The sequence below is a fragment of the Apium graveolens genome, chromosome 2 (genome assembly GCF_009905375.1).
Source record: "Apium graveolens cultivar Ventura chromosome 2, ASM990537v1, whole genome shotgun sequence".
NCBI classification, from domain to species: Eukaryota; Viridiplantae; Streptophyta; class Magnoliopsida; order Apiales; family Apiaceae; genus Apium; species Apium graveolens.
In genome coordinates this window covers 217,406,680-217,431,269 of record NC_133648.1, presented here as the reverse complement: position 1 = coordinate 217,431,269, position 24,590 = coordinate 217,406,680, and the positions used below count along the sequence as shown (strand labels likewise).

At 33.3% G+C, this 24,590-nt stretch overlaps 2 protein-coding genes across 2 annotated transcripts; one reads left to right on the top strand and one right to left on the bottom strand.

Annotated features, from left to right (window-relative positions):
• The first annotated feature begins 7,105 nt into the window (after positions 1-7,105).
• LOC141708110 (oxysterol-binding protein-related protein 3A-like) lies at positions 7,106-14,062 on the top strand. Its single transcript, XM_074511595.1, has 10 exons — positions 7,106-7,404; positions 8,218-8,311; positions 8,856-8,972; positions 9,051-9,123; positions 9,223-9,341; positions 9,788-9,909; positions 10,122-10,298; positions 11,283-11,427; positions 13,012-13,190; positions 13,554-14,062. Exons 1-10 carry the CDS (start codon positions 7,289-7,291, stop codon positions 13,798-13,800), a joined length of 1,389 nt encoding a protein of 462 aa, XP_074367696.1. The 5' UTR covers positions 7,106-7,288; the 3' UTR covers positions 13,801-14,062.
• Positions 14,063-17,124: 3,062 nt separating this feature from the next.
• Positions 17,125-22,156, bottom strand: LOC141696867 (uncharacterized). The gene is made up of 9 exons (XM_074501000.1): positions 22,016-22,156; positions 21,560-21,851; positions 18,542-18,623; positions 18,303-18,441; positions 17,994-18,154; positions 17,751-17,871; positions 17,452-17,646; positions 17,247-17,321; positions 17,125-17,133 (listed from the first exon to the last, which is right to left on the bottom strand). Exons 1-9 carry the CDS (start codon positions 22,154-22,156, stop codon positions 17,125-17,127), a joined length of 1,215 nt encoding a protein of 404 aa, XP_074357101.1.
• Positions 22,157-24,590: the final 2,434 nt, after the last annotated feature.

Below are 24,590 nucleotides of genomic sequence, written 5' to 3'. Positions count from 1 at the left end.
AGCTACTGCATCTCCTTCTTCATTGTCCCCACCTCAGGAAGCTGCTACAGACAAGGCAAACACACCATCTGTGTCTCCTGTACATGAAACTGTATCTCCTGTAGACCCAGGCACAAATGCTGAAATTGATATTCAAAACCTGGTTGTGCCTGAGGTTCTCTACTTAGAAGCTCCAATAGCAATTAATACATCAACAACACCTGTTACTTATGCTACTCAAACTCTAGAATTATCTACCACACCTTCTCTGCATCTAGATGTTGATGATCAGAATATAGGTGAGCATCATGATATGGCTGTTGATCAGAACTTGGAAATAGATCAGCACTTAGAGGATGATGTTGAAGCCTCGATTGCTTCTCATACTGTTGTTTTATCAGAAGATGCTGATTCTTTAAGTTCTGATGCTGTAAATGCTGATGACACTGGTGATGATGCTTCAAATGCAGATGCTGATGAAGCTGGTCCTTCAGGACATGCCCTTCCACAAACTGTTTCTAAATCAGAACTAGTCAAGAAGTTTGTACGAGGAGAAGCACCAGTACCTTGGAGTGAAACTCCTAGAGGACAGGAGTGGACTAAGGAATGGAACTCAGTTACCTTTGTTCCATCTGAAAAGATTCTTGCTGAGCACTTGGACAAAGCTGATCAGATGTTAATTAATGATGATTTCAAGACACAGCTTCGAGTCACTGCATTGAGTACTAGACATCTTCAAGGTCTCCATTCAAAAACTCATGCAGAGTTACATAAAATTCAGGAAGAATTGCTCAAGCAAGAAACAGTTAAGAAACTTGAAAAGAAAAGTTTCTTTCAACCTACCTTTGACAGAGTTGCTTACATTGATAAGACCCAAGAGAAGCAACAGTCTCAGATTGATGATATTTTGAAAAATCAAGCTTCTCAGCAATCTCAACTCGATGAAATCCAAGCCTCAGTGGAATTGCTTGTCTCTCTTCTCTTACCTGCTGATGCCAAAAAGGGGGAGAAAGTAATTAAGTCCAAATGCAAAACTGATCAGACACTGAAGGGGAAGGATGATGAAAAAGATGACCAGGGAAACTCTGGAATGGGTGGAGGTCATGGTCAAGGTAGAAGTTTCTCATCTAGAAGAGCTGAAATTACAAGTCACAAGACAAGTTCTGATGCTGGAAAAAGAATTAATTCTGCTACTGGTAAAAGGATAAGTTCTGATGAACTTTTGGATCTTGATGAAGAATTATCAAGACAGTTATTTCTAAAGGAGAATCCAGGAATGGACTTGGAAAGTCTGATGGAAGAAGAAGCTAGACTTAAGTCAGAAAAAGTCAAATCTAAATCTGAAGCTTCTGTTAGTAAAAAGAAACTTCCAAAAGTCAAAGGCATTGTGATAAAAGAAAGAACAAATCCTGAAGCAACCAAGGCTAAATCACAATTGCATATAGATCCAAGGTCTAAGGGCAAAGAGAAAATTGGTGAACCTATCAAGGTTTATGTGCCTCTTGTGGATGAAGAAATTACTGTTGAAGATGCTGATCTTGCTCTGACTTCAAGAAAAAATTATAAGACAACCTCTGACATGGCTCAAGTTGTTCAGGGTAAAGATAGAGTTAGTTCTGATATCTCAAAGAAGCAAGTAACCTCTAACATAGCTCAAGTTAACTTGATATCAGAAGATAAATCAAAGGAAACCTCTGACATTGCTCATGTTAAACCTTCAAAGATACTCCTACCAGGATTCACCAAAGCCTAACAGACTCAACCTTTGAAGATTACTGCAAGTGGTTTTGAAGCAAGAGTGGTTACTGGAAAGGAAGCAAGAGATAAAACTGGATTGGGAAGTGCTGATGAAAGAAGAATACAGAACACAACCAATGATCCAACTTCCTTAAGTGAACCAGGTATTGGAGCAAATCCTGAAAGATTGAATCAACTAGAATCTGTACAGATGGTTTATCATACCTACTTGAAAGAACACATCTTGTTGTACTTCATGACAGATGGTAGGGTTTATCATATAAGGGAAAATGCCATTCCACTGAAGTATTATGAAGAATTGGAACATGTATTATTCTTACTTCAAGTGAATGACAAAATAACAGAAAGTGCTGCAAACTATTTGAAGAGTCAGATTCAGAGACAGAAAAGGCTTTATTCTGTTAAGCCTGACAGCACATATCTTCCAAAGTACAGAGATCACAAGGGTGATATTGTTGAGATGAAGCCTAACTCTGCTAAGATTATAACTACCTTTCTGGGTTACAGAGCTGTGGAATTCAATCTTGAGTCTGACAAGGCGTATTTGATCAGACTGGATCAGGACATAAAGAAAGCTAAAATTAATGATCTCAGGGCTGCAATCTTTCAAACTGATGAAGATTTTGCAGAACTTAAAGATGCTAAAAGGAGGATGATTGATGAACTTAGATATGCTGAGAGATGTTTGTTAAAGAACTATCTCAGAACAACTCCTGACATCAGAGAGATCAGAAGATGAAGCCAAGTCAAGATCTACAACTGCTCAAATTCTGATATGAATACAGACTGAAGTTGTTATCAGAAGTTAAAGTTGGTAAAGCTTTAAGGACTGTAAGTTGTAGTTATCTAGTCAAATTCTCATGCATTTGTACTTAATATTTTTGACATCATCAAATATCTGTTAACTTGTATATTATGCTAATTTACAAGTTGGGGGAGATTGTTAGATATATTTGATAATGTCATGACTAATGTGATTTATGTTTAGTTTTCAGATCTTACTTAAACAGGACAAATCAGTACTTAACTGAAATCAACACTTATACTGAAGTCAGAACTTAAGTCGTCAGTACTTAAGGTTCAGGAGATATTTATCAGAAGATAATATCAGGACTTAAAAAAAACGTTCAGATAAGGAAGGCAGCTGATTTACAGGAAGAGAAGATCGAGACAAACATAAGAAGAGATATGCATGAAGAAGGAATTCTATGAAGAATAGAATACTTGGAAGAAAAGATATCTGATTGACATATTTTAGGAAGCAGAATTATATTCCATATCAATTAGCGATTATCTTGTAACTATATAGTATATAAACACATAAATAGGGTTTACACTATAAGTGTTATCATTATCGAGAAGATTATTCATTGTAACCCTAGCAGCTCTCGTGATATTTGTTCATCACTGAGAGAGGACAGTTCCATACTGTAACAGAATTTATTGTTTTCAATAAAGTTGTTTTCTGTTACTTGAGTTATTAAAGTTCGATTTGCTTGTGCTATACACTGTATTCACCCCCCTCTACAGTGTGTGTGTGACCTAACATAGGATCCTGGTCGAAATCCAGGTCGTGAATCCTAGTTAAAACCTTACGACCAGGAAGCAAAGAAAGACACAAATTTTGACCAAAATCCAGGTCGAAGATTCGACTAGGATCCTGGTCAAAATCCAGGTCGTGGATCCTAGTCGAAATCCTTCGACCAGGAAACAAAGAAAGACACAAATTTCGACCAAAATCCAGGTCGAAGATTCGACTAGGATCCTGGTCGAAATCCAGGTCGTGGATCCTAGTCGAAATCCTTCGACCAGGATTGAAAGGCTGGCCCAAAATTCGACTAGGATCCAGGTCGAAATTTCGACTAGGATCCTGGTCGAAAAGGGGCTGAAAATTTAAAAAAAAAATTCCTAAAAAATACCAGAAAATTCCTAAAAATAGGGAAAAGGTAAGAAAATAAAAAGGAAGTTTTTAAACGACCCTGAAGCCGCGTACAAGGAAAATAGTTGTCAACGTGTAGGTCGCTCCACACTTTAAGCAAAACGATACCCTGTAAGGGAATGAATGAACTTAACTTTTGCGAAATCTTATACGGTTTCCCAAAAGTTGGGGGGAAAATGATAGGGATAAATAAATCCTGATTGTGTAAATTAAATATTATATTAATTATACATGATTTGGGCTGCTAGGCCCAATAAGAAGATGTATGACATTCAGACCAAAAAGGTTAACACATTGATCAGGCCTGATGGACCGGATCAGGCCTGATGGAACAAAGAAGGCCCAAAAACCCTGAATATTAATTAATTTCGTAATTAATTAATAAGGAAAAAATCAGCTATCGAGAAGAGTCCCAATAAGGACATGAATCCTTGCAGATTAGCCTCTAAGGAACCTGGAAGGATAAGGAATCAGTTTTCTACTATTTAGGACTCCAAAGTCCATTCTAATTATGAGACTTAGCTACCAAGTCTCATATACCAAGTCCCATTCAAGGACCACCAACATCTATATAAGGGGCCTCACCCCACAAATCAGAACTACATTTTTTGACTTGATCCTTGACAATCAGCAAGGTACGTAGGCATCTTGTTAAGGCAGATTGAGTCACGAAACACAAGAGCAGTCAAATTAAGCCTCGAAACTCACGTTCCTTAGTAGTAAATACAGCAATCATATACTTTAGTTTTTAATCCATAACATAAAGTTTCTTAACATCAAAGCTGGCCAATTCTCAAGATTTAGAATTGATTTACTAGGCAGTGGTTATCCAAAGGAAGATAGGATCAAACTAGTAGAAGCTCTAAGTGGGATACCTATTGCAGAAGAACTTGAAATTCTTGTTCAGTTAAGGGATATCCTTAGAGAAGAAATAAAAGCAAAAATAGTTTTTACCTGATGCTTGTAACCACTTAGACTCTGTAAATCTTCTAATGTATGAAAGTTGTAATTTTATCAATTTGTATGTTTTAATCTTAGCTTCCATCAAAATTTGGGGTTAGTCTTGTTAACAGGCATGAATTTGTGTTAAGCAATCTTCTCACAAATTGGGGGAGATTGTTGTGCAAGACATGTCTGTACTTTAACAAGACTAAGTCAAGTTGACAACCCCTAAGTAAGTTGTATTGTAATCTTAGTTTGCATTTTGTATTGTAACATTAAAGTCTGTAAAAATGTCAAAGAGCAGACTAAAGTCTTTTTCTTTTAAACAGTATCAAACCTAAGAATTCTATCTGGAAGAAGATCAAGAAGATCATGCCTCAGAAGAATTATGAAGAAGTTTGGAGTTGAATAAATCTGTTTTGGGAAAAATGTTCTTAGTCAAGATCTCTACAAGTCACAGATTAGTGTTATAGAGAAGTCATTCGAGAACTCCAGAATGACTTATAGAGAACTCATGAAAGCTACTAGAGAATTCAGAGATATCGACAAGCCAAGTTGAAGACATGAAGATTGGAGATATCGACAAGTCATTTCTTCACTAGAGAACTCAGAGTTATCGACAAGTCAACATTCATTAGAGAACTCTGAGTTATCGATAAGTCAAATTCCACTAGAGAACTCAGAGATATCGATAAGTCAAAACTCATTAGAGAACTCTGAGTTATCGACAAGTCAAATTTGACTAGAGAACTCTGAGTTATCGACAAGTCAATAAGCCACTAGAGAACTAAGAGAAATCGATAAGTCAAAGTGAAGATATGAAGACTAGAGATCTCGACAAGACAAATTCTCTTATAGAGAACTCAGAGACCTCTACAAGTCAAATTTAATATGGAGTATTAGAGATCTCGATAAGCCAATATACTTATCGAGATGTCAAGTTCTCTATAGACAAAAATGGAGATGTCGAGGTAAAATCTCAAAGTACAATTTACAGACCAGTTCAATATCCTCGATTAACAATCAACAAACAATCCAACCAGCTGGATTGACAAGTCTACAAAAAGCAGCTTGAACAGTGTGCAATATCAAGGGTGAAGATTAACTGACAAAGGAAGATCAAAGTTAACACAGTATGCAAAGATATGCTAAGCCAGAAATGGAAGATATACTTTTCCTAAAATGGAAATGACAAGTGATAGTTTACTAAATTTAATAGCATGTCTTATTATACACTGTGTAAACCAACAGTTAACTAAATTATAAAGTTAACCGGTCCTTTGTTAGATGTAATAATTTAGATTAGGAACTTTTGTATTCTCTAAAGAAAGAAGCTAAGCTCTTTATCAACAAAAAGCCTAGAAATTTTGTAGCAAAATATTCTTAATTTTAATAAAAAATTAAGTGAGTTTTGAAAGATTTGTGTTCTTTATTATTGCATGTTTAATTTCTACATGAACACATTTCACTACAACATTTGATTTACTTTGTTCACAAACAAAATAGTTCAAGAAAAACATTAAAAATACAAAAAACGCATTCACCCCCTGTGTGTAATTCATTACCTAACATTACTTGGAATATTTTTCATAAAACAATTTTATTCAACTCCAACCTTCTTCACTTTTCTCTAAGGCATGATCATGGATTGTTCTTCTTGCATAATTTATTCATTAGCTTGAATATGTTTACATAAAAATACTACAGTCTAATCTTCTAGTCCATTTTATAGACTCAAGTAATATAATACAAAACACAAAGTTCATTATCAAACAACTAAATCTTAGGGTTGTCAATGTGACTCAGTTTTATTATTATATAAGAATGTCTTATGCAATAAGCAGTTAAAAAACTGTTTGGTAAAATTCAGAAATTACTTTTTGGAAAAGTGCTTTTGACCTAAAAAGCTACTTTTAGAGAAAACAAGTCCCCCATACTTTTAAAAAAAAGCTTTTCAGCTTTTATAGTAAGCACATGTTTATTTCACCATTAAAACTTACCAAAAACATTATTATTTATATATTTTTGCATCAAAACATATATATATCAACAAATTATCAAATAATCATGTGATATTTACACCAACACTTTTTTTAACATCGCTTTTTCTAACAGCACATCAATTTTTAACAGTAATCCCAAACAGAGCCTAAATTTTTCATATTTCTTTAAAAACTAAAATTTCACTAAATTAGAAACATGCATATTTAAAATAATTATCAAATCATATTATAAAAAATTTATAAGAAATAAATTTTAGAGTTTAAAATTTTCATTTCAAATTAAATTTAAAATTATATAATATTAAAAATAATTTGTGCTAAATTATAACTCATTATAAATCATAAGTTACGTACTTTAAGATTTAGGGGGCACAAAATAAAACCCGACCCGGCTCTGTGGTACATGTTGCGGAGGCGCCGCCCGTGCCAACAAGAATCATCTCATATCCTAGCTGGGGTTGATATTATAAAAACTAATATTCAACTAGTCAAATCAGATAGTACATGTTACATTCACAAACAGACATACAGACGCTGCATAATTTTAATTTTAATTTGTACCCCCCCCCCCTCCTTTGATTTGTCCTCCATCATCTCCTTTTTACATCTGAAACCTCCAGATCTAAATCTTGAAGCTAATCACTTGTAGGGGTTTGAAAAAAAAGACATGGATTCTTCATCTTCATCTAAAGAGCAGAAGCCAAGTGGTGGGGGTGGTTTCTTTTCTTCTCTGGCTTCAAGTATATCCAATTTTGGGTCTGCTATGCAAAAATCAGTTAATGGGTATGCTCAAGTTACAATCCCTTTTTTTCTTTTTACTTCTTGCTCATTATTGATTTTTGTAATTCTTTTTTGATATCAAGTTTGTTTTGTGCTAATTCAGTTTGGACTTGGAATAAGGGAGCTGGGGTTTTTGCTTACTTATTAGTTTACCTAATTAGCTTGGAAATCATTGTGTTTCCGGTCTTCATTAGGTCTTGTAGATGGTTTTTTCTAGTTAAATCTGGTATTCTTTATAATCCTCAGCACTAAATTACCCATTTTGGACTTGCCAAGTTTAATGCTCGAGATCAGTTGTATAATCTGACCTATGACTACCTATTAAGTTCTTGCTCCTCTGATTTTTAGGTGTTTGTAGAGGGATTAATAGGAATCTATGTAGGTAAATTTGTAATTTAATGATTAATAAAATGTTAGCAATTAGTAATTATATAAGAAGAGGATATGCTACTTGGTCTTAGGTTAGGGATTGCACAGGCTAGTTTCAGGTTGTCGATGTCAAGTCCCTGTCAATAAGATTTTTAAATATAGTCTATTGTATTCACAAACAATCTGTAAGAAGGTTTAATTATGTTTCTAGTAAAATGATACCTTTCAAATAGTCTATTATTTGTGGTACTCCCACTTCCCGTTTTGCGCCAAAGTCAGTGTTTTTGTGTTGAATTGATTAAATTCTCATGTTTCTTGTCCTCATTATTTTCTTCATTCTTAATTTTTGTAACATGCTTTAGACTTTAGTGTTAAGTTTTATATTTAATGTTAAACAAACAACTAGCTCATTTGCTTAATGTTTTGATTATTTCTTTTTTCTGTTAGCCTGGTTGGATATGAGGGTTTGGAAGTTATAAATCCTGATGGAGGGACTGAAGATTCTGAAGTAGAAGCACAAAAGGGAAGATGGAAGCAAGAGGTACATTAACATCTTTTTCTGGATAGATTAAGAACTCACACTCCTACCTCTCCTTTGACAAGATTTAAACACTAAACCTCGCGTAAAATGAGTGAGGTTGATGAAGTTAGGCCAAGAGGGAGTGAGGTTGATAATGTTTGCCCAAGAACCCTTTAACTGTCACATGCTCCATCAGTCCATATTATATAAAAATTCTACCAAACCACCATCTTTTATATAAAATATCAGCCTGAGACACTTGTTTGTAAATTTCTAGTTAGTAGTCTGCATTAGTTGACCCTGCATACACACATGTAGGTGCATAACCAGAAATATTATTCTGAATCCAAATTTCATAACATTTAGTGAATTATTAACCTACCACTCAATTTGTAATGTAACTGATGTCAAATTTTAATTTTAGTTGTAGATTATAATTTTGATATACTAATACACACACACACACGCGCGCGCAATTGCAGGTTCAGTGGTGGCAAATGCGTCCGCTTTTTACAACATTCTTAACCTAAAGTTTTGAACTCAATGCACCTGATTTTTCTTTCAGGATCGGGATGGTTACTGGAAGATAATGAACAAGTATGTAGGTGCTGATGTCACGTCATTGGTGACCCTCCCGGTTCTCATTTTTGAGCCTATGTCAATGCTTCAAAAGATGGCTGAGGTTTGTGTCAGCTGCACATCTGCTTTTTATACAAGTACATGTATGTGAACTGTATTGATGTACTTAATTTCTCTGCAGATAATGGAATACTCATACCTATTAGATCTAGCAGATGTTTGTGAGGATCCACATATGAGATTGGTATATGCATGTAAGGGTTCCTGTGTATTACTTCATTCTTCTATGTATGTACATTCTTTTTTCTCTGCTGCTAGACTTACAATTATTGTGTTGCATTATTTTCTTGCAGCGTGCTGGTTTATTTCTGTGTATTATGCCATGCAACGAACCTGGAAGCCATTTAATCCAATCCTTGGCGAAACCTATGAGATGACCAATCACGGTGGAGTTACATTTATTGCTGAACAGGTACGATTGAGAAGTACTGATTATGCCATTTCTTATACAGTTTGTACTATCGTTCGGTCGAGTTTAAATTTCGTGGGTGAGGAAGTTAGGGATCTGTAGAGGTGTGGGTGGGGTCAATTTATAATCCTTGCCATACTTGTAAAATTCAACCTTTTTAATGTTTTCTTACGTAAATATAACACAAGTTCATTACAGTACAAATTATCATGGTAAATTTTACCCTTCCTTTTATCTGACTTGCAGCTGTTTCGTGTTCATTTAGGTGACTTAAGCCTTGCTTTTAATCACTCTTTAAAATTTCCCTTCTCGTTAGACTGTATTCAAGAATGAAATACTTGCAAATTTGCATCCCTATCAAACTTTGACCGAATTCTTGATTATCTAGTTTTATCAAGTGTCTTGTTCTTTTGTGATGCTATATCTGTTAACATTTAATGTGATCTCAGGTCAGTCATCACCCCCCAATAGGTGTTGCACATGCTGAAAGTGAACATTTCATTTATGAAATAACATCGAAGGTGAGGACCAAGTTCTTGGGGAACTCAGTTGATGTCTACCCGGTTGGAAGGTAATAGTTTTATTTTGGTATCCTGCTTTTACTTACTAAGGCTTAATGAAGAGCTCAACATAAAAATTTAAAAGGTGAATATGACGTGCTTAAAATGCAAAAGATGAGGAGGTTTCTGAAAGTTGAAGTCACAGTGTCACACATTTTATTTTCAATTAAGATGCATACTGGAACTGTTATGCATAAAAAATGTACTGTCTCTTTTTGTTCAGAACAAGATTGACCCTCAAGAAAGCTGGTGTAGAACTAGAATTGGTTCCTCCTCCTTCCAAAGTTAACAACCTAATATTTGGACGCACATGGGTGGATTCACCAGGGGAGATGGTTGTCACTAACTTGACGACAGGGGACAAAGTTGTGCTTTACTTTCAACCTTGCGGTTGGTTTGGGTATGCATAGATACTCAAAAATTACAAGCTGCTGCAATTTCTGTACTTTAAATACATGTATACACTAATTACATTGTCTATTAGTGGTCACTTGATGTTTATGATTTTGGTCTTTCTGCAAAGAGCATCATTGATCTATTTGGATCTTTTATCCTCAATTAGTCAGTATTCTAGGTTTGTATGTTCCAGAAACTACCCCTTTTTAGTGTTTGAGTTTTAGAGGGCATATATTTATATATATCTGTGTGTCACTATGAACCTTTTATCATTGTAAAATCTTCGGTGCTTTCATTTCATCTTTTTTTTTTATGGGGAAATGAGCGATGTGGATTAGAACAAAAAATTTAGTGCTGACAGAAATTAAACCATAAGAAGATATGGAGTAAACTTCCAGAAGATAAAAGCTTGGATGGAGTGAACACAGAAAATTTTCCACCCCTATGAGTTCTTTACCAGATAAGAGGGAATGCGAATGGATACTGATCCTTACAAAAAAGATTAATGCTCCCTTAATAATTCAATTCAGTTAGCTCTGAAAATAATTAAAAGATTACATCTCGAGGAGAACCTTTAATTAATCCTAATACTTAGGAAGTTGTTCGTGATTAATATCTCCTTTTTATTACCACACGTCAGACTATTTTCGAATAATTACTGATCAGATTGACTAAACTTCAAAAAACAATTACTATTATCTTAATCTCTAGATAAGAACATAAAATATTTACATATTGATCTTTTTGATTCCTTTGCGTCAAATATGAGTAATATGTTGCTTGTGTAATTGTGTTTTGAAACAAATTGTCGCTGTAACTTTCTTCTTGCCGTTGACAGTTGCATGCATGGTAGATTCGGCTTTTTACGTAACTTTTATGTCTGTGGCACTAATATCGGAAACTTTTCTGAACTATTTTCGATTTGTTAACTTTCAATTATCCATCTCCTTATTCTCATGGCTACTATTCCATCTATTCCTGGTTGAAGTGCTGGCCGCTATGAAGTAGATGGATATGTATACAATTCTGCTGAAGAACCAAAGATATTAATGACTGGGAAATGGAGCGAGTCGATGAGCTATCAACCCTGTGACTTGGAAGGGGAACCACTTCCAGGAACCCAGCTGAAGGAGGTTAGCTCCTACTAACATGACTGCTAATGTCTCACTAGTGTTTCTCCCTCTGTAATTTTGAATAGTTAATTGTGTGGAAGTTTGATCAATTTATGTCATTAAAAAAGATATCTGATAGATATCTTTGGACCCATCCTCCAAGTTCATTATCAGTTTGCTCATTGTTGGTGTTTTAACATCTTCTGCAGAAGATAAATTTGGTATACTTGGAGTGTGACGCTGTCTTTCCTTGTAGGTTACAATTTTGGCATCATGAAAGTGTCCTGGACTCTTTTATGCTTGTTGGTTCTAGTACCTTGCACGTATGTATATAGACCAGTGTGTCTATTTCTTGATATGACTTCCCACATCATGGGTGTAGTTTTAGTTTTTATAAACACTTATAGACGATAGAACAAAAGAAAGTTTAACAAACCTGTTGTTTGTGGCTAATCAAGAGGCAGTGCAGAACAGAGGTAACAAACTCGTTCACCTCAGACTTGATATCAGTCCTATAGCACCAAATTACCTTGGAATGCATCATCTGCAATTTGCAGTTCCAGTATCTCAAACAGATCTCTTTGGTTGTGCCGAGTACAGAGAGAAAACAAAAAATTGAAAGTCGAAGAATAGAAAAGGAAAGAAATGGATTGCGAAATTTCCGTTAGTGTTTCGAGTTCTCAAATTTCATTTTAGAAAAACAAAATAGTTACTTTCCTGTTTCCTGTGTTCTTAAGTTGAAAGGAAAAGAAATAAATGAAGTACTTTAGTGCCACACCCATATGTATAATAAGGAAAAGATGGACATGCGGGATGAACACATTTTTCTTATGTTAAAAGATTTAGAATTGGTACAAGTAAAATTTAATTAATCTCCTTGTATTTTCTCTCCAGTTATTCCACATTAAGGAAAAAAGTTCTCTAGGAAAAGAAATCTTTATACCTATCTAATTCTTTCCCTATATATCTTTTCTTCCAACTCCAGAATGCGATGTGAAGGAACGTTCTTGGGACTTCTTTTTCTTCTTTCTCTAGTAGAGAGAATATTCACCCGTTAGATGCATTACTTTATTCCAGAGCTTTTCAGTAAAGACATGCTTCAGTTTGCACTATTTTTATTCAAGTCCGAATTACAGAGGTTTATTCTTCGAGGTCAGCTTAATGCTAATGCAGTATTGCCTGAGAAGTTATGTCAGTGCCTGTATGGATATCGAGTATTATAAAGCTAACATATTTAGATGATGAATGGGTTCTGTATGGATGGATTCAGTGGTGATTTTTTATTTTGACTGAAAAGGTCTGAAATGATATATATATGTTTGAGAATCAATGTTTATATAATATATCGAAGTGCCTAAAATCAAGTAGTAAAAAAGAGACTGCAAAGGTACTTACAGTATATGTTCTTGTAACATTTGTACCTTGACCTTTTTCTTGCTTTCAAGCTCTTAATATCCTGTTACTTTATTCTACGTATCTGTTTTACTAGATTGAAAAATCATAAATAAATAGGCTATTAATCCTTTAATTATATCTGACAACTGTCGACTAGTGAACTTCAGTACAGATTAATTTATGGGTTATTGTGCTTGTACTGCTGTGCAGGCATGGAAACTTGCTGATGCACCGAAAAATGACAAATTTCAATACACACATTTTGCGCACAAATTGAACAGCTTCGACACTGCACCAAAGAATTTATTGGCGTCCGACTCTCGCTTACGACCGGATAGATATGCACTTGAGAAGGGTGACATGTCAAAAGCTGGGTCAGAAAAGAGCAGGTCTCTCTCTCTCTCTCTCTCACACACACACATGTGCGCACACAAAATAGGTGCCTGCCCAATCGAGTTCTCTCTCTCTCTCTCTCTCTCTCTCACACACACACACACGTGCGCACACAAAATAGGTTCCTACCATCTTTAGCTCTTGCACCGTTAAGATGTCTCATGGAGCTGTCTTTAACCATATCTTAGTTCTATCGGAGAGCTAGCAATCTGAAAATAATAAAACATACCAAATTTTTATATATTATACCTTATCTTAATTTTATACAATCACAATAGAGTTCATGTTCCCATACACAGCACGAACAGTTGCGAGAATGTGATTGACACTTGCAAATTTTGGTTATTGCCTTTTTTCAGTCTAGAGGAAAGGCAAAGAGCTGAAAAACGAGCACGGGAGACCAAGGGTCATCAATTCACTCCTAAATGGTTTGAACCATCAAGTGATGTTTTTACAACACCTTGGGGTGATGTAGAAGTGTATCGCAATAACGGAAAATATGCTGAACATCGGGCTGCCATAGATAGTTCCAACAGCATCGAAGAGGTCGATGTCAAGTCAATTGAGTTTAACCCGTGGCAGTATGAAGATTTGACTGCAGAATGAGAGGGGTTCAGCTTTGGGTTTTCATTGACATTCTGATTTGTGTTTCTTTATTATATTTTTGTGTGTTTTGTCTCATTTTAATTAGCATTAGGATCCACAGACCTTTTAGGGATTGGTATGCATGCTTTTGCTTACTAATGATCTTGGTTTTATGGATTTTGTATAGCGTTTAAGCTTGGGATCTCACAGTTATATTTAATTTGTAATATCACTTGTAAAATGTCCCTAGTTGAAATTGCAGGACCACAAAACTTTAAACTAAGTTCTACTAGAAATCCCCCCCCCCCCCCAAAAAAAATTTAACTAGAGTTGAACCTGTTGCAGAATAATGTTATTATATCGAATTATTAATCTATCAATAATTGGGTGATAACCTTTTTATTATGATGATTTTTTTTTATCTTGAACAGAGAAGCTATCTCGGTCTAGTATTAAAGATGCAAAACCTGATTTTAGAAAGCAAATGAACAGAACCGTAGTTAGTGAATAAAATTTGGGATTGGCTTATTCAAGTGGGCATGGTTTGGTAGTTTGTGAACATAACCGGGATCGATCAAGTGAACTCGATTCTTCGGTTCTTCGGTTTGGTTACTTAAAAGAGTCGATCTTGAATATAAAAATGAGCTGAGTAATCGAGCCGAGCTGAGCTTATTGTGTGTTCACTTCAGACTTGGCTTCACTTCAGACTTGGCTTAGTCGGATGAAGTTTATATATAAATAATTAATTATTACTAATCATTTTAATGTTTTAATTAGTATATTTTCTCATAATTTATTAATAATTTAATTATTTTACAAATTTTATTTATGTTTCTTAATTAAACACTTAGTTTTCTCTTAAAGAAACTATCAAACATTGTTATCACAATTTATTAGTCTCCAATTCTTCACATTTTCATAAACAATCATTATTAGATAACATGTAATTTACAAAAATAAATTTAAGTAAAATATCAGATATAATAAAATTTCGACATCGACAATTTAAAATAAAATGTAAGATTTCTAAAGTTATGGATGTCTGGATAATTTAAAATAAAATTAGATATGTTCTAAAAACTCCACTTGAAATATAAAATGATATATAAATTAAGAAAAAAATGTAGAGTGTGACTTACAAGATACTTGTATTAGATCTCGGTATAATTTGTAAAACTATAAATTATGCTTAAAGATTAGTCGAGAAAAAAATTATTTAAATTATTAGTGGACAACTCGACTTTATTCGAACTCGACTCAACTCGATTGTTCGTGAGCAAACTCGGCTCGTTTATTAAAGAGCAGATATTGAACATCACTTTTTGTTCGGTTATTAAACTCGGCTCGGTTTTTGTAAAAAAATCGGCTCGGTTCGGACAAAATTCGTCCCGACTCTGTTCATTCTGTTCTGTCCGTTTGCATACCTGAAAAAGTTGAAACCAGTACGAACAAAAATGATGAGTTAATACGGAAATGTTAACTTTTAATTGTGAAGTATGAATCAAATTGTAGTGTCTCATTGAACGGGGTATTTAAAGAAAATTCTCTATAAAAATTAATGATATACCATGAAGGCACCGTTGATCTGCGAGGAAGCTTTAACTCCGTAATAGTATGCTACTGTCTAGAAAGCAGGGATTCTTCCCTGGGATGAAGAACTACGTATCCCGTACGTACTCAGTGCGGGGGTGCGCGGGGGTGCGTACGGGATACGCCACGTGGCGTGTCGGAGCGTTTATGGGTGGGGGTGCTTGGGGGTGCGGGAAAGGGGGTGCGGCAGTGGCATCTTTTGTAAATAATCAACAGTTGACTTAAGTCAAAGACAAATAAAAACTTAAAAACGTAACACTATCCAGTAGCCCGTTGTTACCCTAATTTATAGATACGAGAGCGGCGACATATGCGGCCTTCTTCAAGCTTCAATCAACTACTTCAACCTTCTCCGATCAACATCTCTAGTGATCTCCGGCCATCTTTTCCGGTCTTCTTCAAGCTTCAGCCTCCAAATTGGTAAGCTTCAACTTTCAAGAGCTGTGTTTGTGCGTGTGTATATATTATATAATTATATATATATTCGTGTGTGCATAATTTCATATTTTGAACTATATATAATATATTTAATATTATAATATATGCCGTATCCCCTCGCACCCGAATCCCTATATTTTCAGATTTCCCGAATTGCCGTACCCCCGTACCGCGCACCCGCACCCCCGCACCCGCACTCGTGCTTCATAGGCTACTGTCCATTTTGGGATCAGCCAGCTCGAATTTAATTTTGGGCAAGTCTTAAAAGTTCTTATATTGAAAGAGTTATCTCAATATTTATATTAGAAATCTGCCCGTCCCACTATCGATTTGGGACGACTCCTAATAATATCTCCCTTCAAATAACAGGTTCGACACTTGCCGAATATGCCACCTGATTGTGTGATTCAGCACCCCTTGACCGGAATCCATCTGAGTCTCTACCTCCCCTTAGGCTTAGTGGAAGGCCTGCTTGCTGATGAAAAGAAAGTTCATGTTTCTGTTTGAATTTTAGAGAAGTCTTTCTAGTCAGTTGGAATAACACTTATTATTTAGAAATGTGTTTAGTTGTTACTATTCTCTAGTACGTGTATAGTGCTTTGCTTTTCTGTAGTTGCAATTATCACGTTGGGTACATGAGCTAGGATTTCTAACTTGATTCTTGTAGAAGGCTGTATATACTAGTTATCTTGCCCGTGCTACGCATACGGGGTTTAGTTATATATGATCTATTTTTAAATTTTAAAGATATATGCTGTATATACTAGTTATCTTGCCCGTGCTACGCATACGGGGTTTAGTTATATATGATCTATTTTTAAATTTTAAAGATATATATTCATGAAGTTGCGACATTGTGTGCCAACATTTTTATACCAATATCATCATGTGTAAACAATAACAACAAATCATTCGATAACGCCTCTTTCCTTCTTCTGTCTTTGACAAAGAAATTGTATATTATTGTCGTCAAATAGTACGAAGAGTTTTATTTTTTGTATATAGTTTAAGCACGTTTATAGTATAAAATATTAACCACATAACGGAAAGCATAATAATCTAATTACTGGACAAACTACCTGCCATTAAAAATTATTGGTTCATTAATTTAAAAATTTGCAAAAATATGAAGAACATCCGAAACTTTCAACTTCACCGTCGTGCAAAATGTTACTGTTTGCAAAATAGTAAACAACAATGGAAATAAAAATCAAACATAATTATTGAAGTTCTGAAATGGAAAAATGAGATAATCTTCATTCAAGATTCCTCGAAACGAAGCGATAATATGAATCTTGAGTCTGGTACCAAAACATTTTACTTTTCCTGCATATTGGAAATTGATATAATGTTAATGCAGTATGATTTAATAAACAACTGTACGTATATTTTGTATGATAAATCACATCTAATAATGGGTAATTATACAATCTACCGACCTTTTTAACTCGTTTGCTAGTCGATAAAGCTGAACCTGGAGTGCCTGCACCATCTGATAGACTGGGAATACTTATCTGCAATTTTGGTTATAGTATGAAAACATTTATAAATTCAAGAGCTAACAAATATCTTTAGGATATATAGTATTGTAGGTATTTTATGAAATAAGCAGGAACTTTTTAAGATGTGAAACATGAAACTCACATTTATATAATTTGAAACTGAAGTCCCAGTATCAATGTCTTCAAGCACAGGAGAAGTGCTAATTGAACATTCATATGCATCCACAACATAATATACTATGCTGCTAACTAATATGTTATCATCAGTGAGCTCAACTTTAACAGTAATTTCTCTTCCTGCAATTTGCTTCAATGGTGGAGGATATGATGCAGGATCCTACAAAGTTACAATCAGTAGACAACTTGATATAATCATAAAAACAGTAACATATGTTTCAGATAAAATAATTAATTGACACTAAAGGGATTAAAGTACTTTACATTGTATCCTTCAGCCATCAGATTAGTTACTGTTTTATCTAACAGTCGTTTCACGGCACGATCATATAAAACCAAATTAAAAGCTTCTGTGTCATCTTCAGCAAGAACAACGATCTTGAACCTGCAAATAAGATATATGAATTGTTGGTGATTTTTTAGGTGGTCAGTTATTTGTTCATATATACATTTAACTTTACAGATTTATATTGATAAGAGTATAGACTGAATTTGTTTCTCGATAACCTCTTTTGTGGTACTGGATAATTCTTCTGGCATCTGGCACATCGATACTTTCCTTCGAACTTTATAACTTCTTCGTGACAATCATTCTTGTTGCATCTACCATACCACCAGTTGTCACTTTCTTCAATGGATTTAACCTTTACTTTGCACATAAAACTCATCTACACATTCCATTAACATGTTTTCATTTATTACATTCACAAAAAGCTCTACTTCGTATTTATGCATGCAGTATTAATCAAATACAGAATGTATTATATGTGAACTTACACATTGATCTTAAATTTGCAGCATATAGATAAATAATACCTTCAGAAAATCAGTAGAAGTTTTCTCACTTAACTCCTTTAGTGTAACCGTTTCAATGACAGACACCACCTCCTTAACATCTGTCATAGTTGGAGAAGAAGTTGTCTTGTCAGAAGGTACATAACCTTCTTCGCGAAGCCTGATACAAATATGGATAAATGATTTTGAGCTCTTCAAAAAATAATTAACTAATCATCTAAGATATATAGATGAAATATAGTCGATGAAAATGAGTGTACCTCTGTCTCATAGCAAAAACAAAATCATGATCCAAGTTGATGTATATCTTAGACGCGGGTAGTGTGCTAATCTGAATAGAACCTGTATATACATATGAAATTAAATCATGTTGAGTACATGTTAATAATCTCACACTTTACTACTTTAATATTGAATTTTATAGGACTTACTCTTCCAAATCTTAAGCTTTATACTTGACACTATAACAATTATAGGCTCATCCTCACCATCTTTAAATCCCGCCTTAACCTCTCACCATCTTTAAATCCTGCCTTAACTTCTCTAACACGTGCATCAGTAGTCACAGCAAGATTACCCTATATAGTGACCTTATGAGAATCTCTGTATATGTAAGTTCAAGATTATTAAATAATACAAAAGCCATTTCTATAAAACAGAGTTTGATCAACAATAAATCTTAGCCAATGAGAAGTCCAATATAAACCTTCCGTCAGTAATCCTGAACTCGCAAATATCCTTCAGACCGTATATAGTTTTGATTTTCCATACATGCTCAAAATCCACTAAAACACCAATCACATCTACATACCAAGACCAATTATATATGTTGGATTAATAAGTGTATAAAATGAAATAATTTGAGAGAATTTTATAAAAACTTAATTTGTTAGACTTATTGATACGTAAGTACTTGAAAAATAGTATAACTTGTTGAATAATCGGGAGAATCAGGTTTCTCATTTGCATTTGCAAGAGCAAACAAATCGCTCAATCAACAAATTCAAACTTGTTCCTGGCTATCATGAAGTCGTCTTCAACTCTTTCAACATTAGTCGATGGCGAGAAGTTGATGCGAGATTTAGAGCTCACTAGTCTGAGAGAGCCCAAAGCTTCTTTTGTGTAAAAATTCGAAAAAACAAAGACACCACCTTCTACTATTTTGTGAGCATGATATTTCCAGTTATCAGCATAAACAAAAATATGAACATGACAGTCCTGATCATACAATAAAATAGACAACATCATGTTGTATAAATCAGTTAATATGAGTCTAATTAATTGGAAAATGTAAGAAAGTAAATTATAAATTTAGAGGCTTACAACGTCATCCAGTAAAACTAAATTGTATCATTTCATTGTTTCAGTCCCATTATCTGTGACAGAAACAGAAGGCCACATTCTGGTAACTCTAGCCTTTATCTTCCATGTGGTTCTAGAAGCGTCATTAAAAGAGAGCTGATCAAACATTGTGGATAGTTATCTGTATCATAAGACAGAAACATTAAGTACAATAGCAAGATAGAAGAAAAGGACGGTGAGATGTGGTTGTTTACCTGTATGAGGTCGATTTGTATGATGTAGAAACCGAATATGGTCTGCCAAGAAAGAAGAAGCAGTTTATAGAAGAAAGTGATGGTCGAAAAGGTAGGAGTAAATATCTCTAAGCAAAAAATTAGGAGGAGTAATCAGTTTATGTTTGTTACAAATCATAAGATATGACATATAAATTGATTTATTGTAAAGATATTTTAATGATATACATTACATACCTATATCAATCTAGAAACATAAAATTAGGAGGCAAATTAATCATATGATCTCTGTACAAAATAAAAAGATATAACGTGTTTTACAAATATAAAAAGCAATAATATTAATATAGTGCACTAATATATTACCAAAAATACTATTTAAATATTTAACTCACTTATACGTTAGTAATTCCAAGCATGCATCCTGAATGGTTGTTGAAGAAAAACTTTTACATATGGATTTATTTGAACCGGATAATTAATTGTAAGCATGTTTCATGAATGGTAGTGAATTAGTTATGTATTTTAGAGTTATAGAAAGGCAAACTTGTTGACAATAAAATTCTTTATTTATTTTAGATTCAAACGGCCATCTTGTAAAGATTGGTTCGATCTCTATACTTGAAAAACAGATTGTTTTGTCTCTAAAATTATTGTTGTACACATACCAATTGGATATTTTCGCTTTATAATTCACCAACATTATTGTCGTGTTAATACAATTTTTTATGGAGATATATTTATCATTGCTGCTATATAGGATTTTCAATAATCGAATAAATATTGATATTTAAATGGGAGAAATATTAAAACTAATGACAAATCAAAGTTATGAGGACACAATAAACCATATGAAAAACATTGAAAGCTAACAATTACAATAAGTTCACGGATAGAATTTAATATTCGATCATAAAGTTTTGAAGACCGGATGTCCTAACATTGAGCGATATTTCAGAATAAAATAATAAAACAGATGAAATAGTGTCTTATTGATGAATAGAATAGTAAATTCCAGGAGCCATATCTTTCTTCAAGATATTTCATCATCAAGGTGCGTGGGTAGCAAGGTAAGCCATATCCTCTAACCTACACGATATTCTTAAATAATTCAGAAAAAATCATTGATAAAATATTTGAGTTGTCTTATTTTCTTACTTAACTACATTAAGTATGGTTCAAAGTTTAATGTAACTCTGTCGCATGAGGAAAACTTGTGGATCATCAATGTTGATATAAATCTTGGTAGACGGCAGATTACCAATTACATATGTATCTAAAATATTCCAAATCATAGTTAACTCATGAATAGAATAATGCATGTGAACTTTTCAAAACATTGAAAATAGGTATGAAATGCAAAAATGTACTTCGAAATACTGAAACTCTGGTTGATGCCAGTATAACAATAACAGGATTCTCCAGCTGAGTTTCATACAATGCTTCATAATGTTCAAGAAATGGAGAATAAAAGGATACACAGTGCCTATTCCTGTAAATTGTGTAAAGTATAAGTCCTTATACATTGAATATACGCAAGTAAGGCACACTGAATTAAATCACACTCATAGTCCGTCACTAATATTGAAGCGCATAAGATCCCTTGAACCATGTCGGGTCTGCACAATCCTCATGGCTTCCAGATTCTTAACAACTCCAACGACATATGTTAATTTAGACATTTAGCCATAAGTTCAATACATAATATACTAACAATTGGTATTGCTAAATCTTATAAGTTACCTGTAGAGTACACAGGCTGGTTTTCAGGTCCATAAAAATAGAAAGAATCGCGAAGCTCGTTCAATGGTGTGATATGAAACTTATGCCTCGGGATGAAGAGATCATTGTTCAGGTCCAATACAAAAGTGGTGAAGGCAGTAAAATGGATCATATCCTTCGAATGTACAGGCCTAAACAAAGCAGTAGTCGGGGAAACATTCACGTTTCTGATGCAATAGATGGTTCCTGGAGTAATAATACCAGCAAAGAGATTCCAAAGCTCTGGAGCAACGACCGCGTGCATATGGTTATTCTGGAAATTGAATAACAGAGATAGGTAATGTATTTATATAAAACTAAATGCCACATTTAGAAGGTATGATAGTTTATGCAATGTTGTAATGAATCAAATTGTAACAAATCAGTATGGCAGAGCTAGTAGTATTGTTCAAAATATACAGATTTGTTGTAACATACCTCACAATCTAACAAAATCATATTGTAATGAATCAAAATGCCAGAGCTAGTAGTATTGTTCCAAATCCCGGTGACACGAACTCTCAGGAACCAATCGTTCCGAGTCTCATTCAAAGCAGACAAATGACTGTGCATCTCCATATCTGCAAAATGTTCAACAAATAATGAGTATAAAAGGCTACATAAGAAAGCACTAATGTGTTTATAATGGTTGTTCTTACCAGATACAAAAAAATTATTGATCAATGGTAGTGAACCAGGTATGCGTGTTGTTTATTCTCATATAAATGATGTGATCGTGTCCTTATAACTACCATCTTCCCACATATCATGGTTCACAATTGATTGTTAGGATATTGATTGATCCTGTAATCATGCATTATTCTGATTTATCTAAACAAATTAACAGCTAAACATTCCTTAACAAATAAATTGATAAGGGGAAATCAGATATCTTTATATATATTTCAAAATAAAGTTGTTCCCAACACATTTTATCTTCCATTTCTCTATACCTTAAACCAAGTAATTAGGTACATTTGCATTGTTTGTCTTATAATATGCAAATCGTTATAAATATTTGATTGTGCTAATCATATGGAAATTAAGAAATTACCATATATGACCTCCATATGATTAGGTGATAAGAATGTAACCTGATTTTGTTAAAGTCTAAAATATATTGTTTAAATATTATAAATAAGTAATAATAAACTTAAATCATGTGATATATGTGCTCCATATTGGAGAGAGCTCTATATATATTATATGACTTCATTAGACTTCTTGATAAAATCACTTTACACTTTACACATTAAATATTAAATAAAAGATAAATATTATTAAATGATTAATAAAATATATATTGGAAAAACCTAATAAGGCATATTGTTTAAGATTATACTTTGAACCTAATCGAACAATTTTAAAATTATTATTTTATATGTCAACAAATACTTGATTCTACAAATAACATGTTATATTTATGGTTGTGTTATAATAGTTGCATTTACATCGATTGCAGAGGATATGTAGCAGCAGAGACCATGTAGTTACAAATTATTATAGCTATATTCTTACATTTATTTAATTTCTTGAAATATTATTTAATTTATACACATTAAAAATGTTTTATGATTTATCATATTATATATTTCACATTTCTATTATAATTTGTTATATATTTTGTTATCCAAAAAATAATAAGATAACACTTATTTTATAGCTGAATATACTTTTTCCTTTTGCTGTTTTACGATTAGTATTAGACATGAACGGAGCAATGGTAGAACGTGCGAACAAATAACTTCAGCTGTGATAAAAAGCCCAGAAAGCCGTTGATGCAAATTAACGACATGATTTATATTATAAGTTTCATTATGTGTCAATACATACTTTGTTCCGTTTATAGGATATCATATTGCCAGTTATTATTATTATAATATAATAGTTGCATTTATATCATGTAATACGGAGAAAACATAAAAAATGGATAGGATAAGAAGCAACAGACATCATCTCGTTTATGGTTATTATTATGGATCTTAGTTAATTTTTTTTATTTTTTTATTTTAATTTTTTGAGACAATAGTAATATCATATTTTCTGTTGGGATATAATAGTTACATTTAAACTGCTTAAAGGTAGAAAACACAAAAAATGGAGAGGATAAATAGCAGCAGCTACCATATCTATTAACTTTTTATTAATTTAATTTCTTCAAATATTAATAAATATAATAAGATTTAGAATTGTGTTGTACATCATTTTATCAAATTTTAATTGTTTTATAAGTATAGATGTGGCTTAAATGTGACTTGTGTTATAGACATGGGTATTAATGAAATATTTGACAGTTAGTTCTCTCATTTTCCATCTCATATATTTCAATTATTCCATTACTAAACATCTTACTACTCATGATATTTTATAATTAGTATTCGACATGAAAAGTGTAATGGTTGAATGTACACTGAACATATTGGATAAGTATTATTGTGACAGAAAATCGCTCATGTCAATAGATGCTTGTTTCTGCAAATAACATATCGAATTGCCAGTTGTAATATAATAGTTGAATTTCAATCGTAATCTATGGAGAAAACACACAAAATGGCTACGAACCAACAACATACAACAATCAGAATAATGATTATTATGGACTCCAATAAATTAAATTAAATTTATTTAATTTTAATTTATTAATTTAAATTCTTGAGACATTAATAATATCATATTGTCAATTTTATTATAATAGTTGCATTTACATTGTACAATCATGTAGAAAAAGTGAAGGTTGGAGAGGATACAAATAAGCAGACACCTAACTCTTTCTGAATATTTTATTTATTTTATTTTATTTCAGGTAATTTTTTAATCATAGAAAGTTTTTAAGCACTTTTTGTTCTATTAAGTTATAGTTCAACAGTTGATGTTCATTTGAGTGGATAATGATAAAAAAAATATTAAGTTCTACCGCGGTTATATAACGTATCCGTATAATCTGATTGTAATGTATATTTCTTCAATTATAATATCAGTAAAATCCATTAATGACACAGGTTTTACGTTAGTT

What these genes read in the sequence shown, in the direction of transcription:
- LOC141708110 (XM_074511595.1), top strand. Translation starts at nt 7,289, where the DNA reads ATGGATTCTTCATCTTCATCTAAAGAGCAGAAGCCAAGTGGTGGGGGT. An exon ending in CAACCTTGCGGTTGGTTTGG is followed by an intron (nt 10,299 to 11,282) that starts GTATGCATAGAT and finishes TCCTGGTTGAAG; the next exon opens with TGCTGGCCGCTATGAAGTAG. An exon ending in CAGGAACCCAGCTGAAGGAG is followed by an intron (nt 11,428 to 13,011) that starts GTTAGCTCCTAC and finishes ACTGCTGTGCAG; the next exon opens with GCATGGAAACTTGCTGATGC.
- LOC141696867 (XM_074501000.1), bottom strand. Translation starts at nt 22,156, where the DNA reads ATGGAGATGCACAGTCATTTGTCTGCTTTGAATGAGACTCGGAACGAT. An exon ending in CCAGCCTGTGTACTCTACAG is followed by an intron (nt 18,624 to 21,559) that starts GTAACTTATAAG and finishes ATGTATATACAG; the next exon opens with GTTCTATTCAGATTAGCACA. An exon ending in CTTCTACTGATTTTCTGAAG is followed by an intron (nt 18,155 to 18,302) that starts GTATTATTTATC and finishes TGGAATGTGTAG; the next exon opens with ATGAGTTTTATGTGCAAAGT.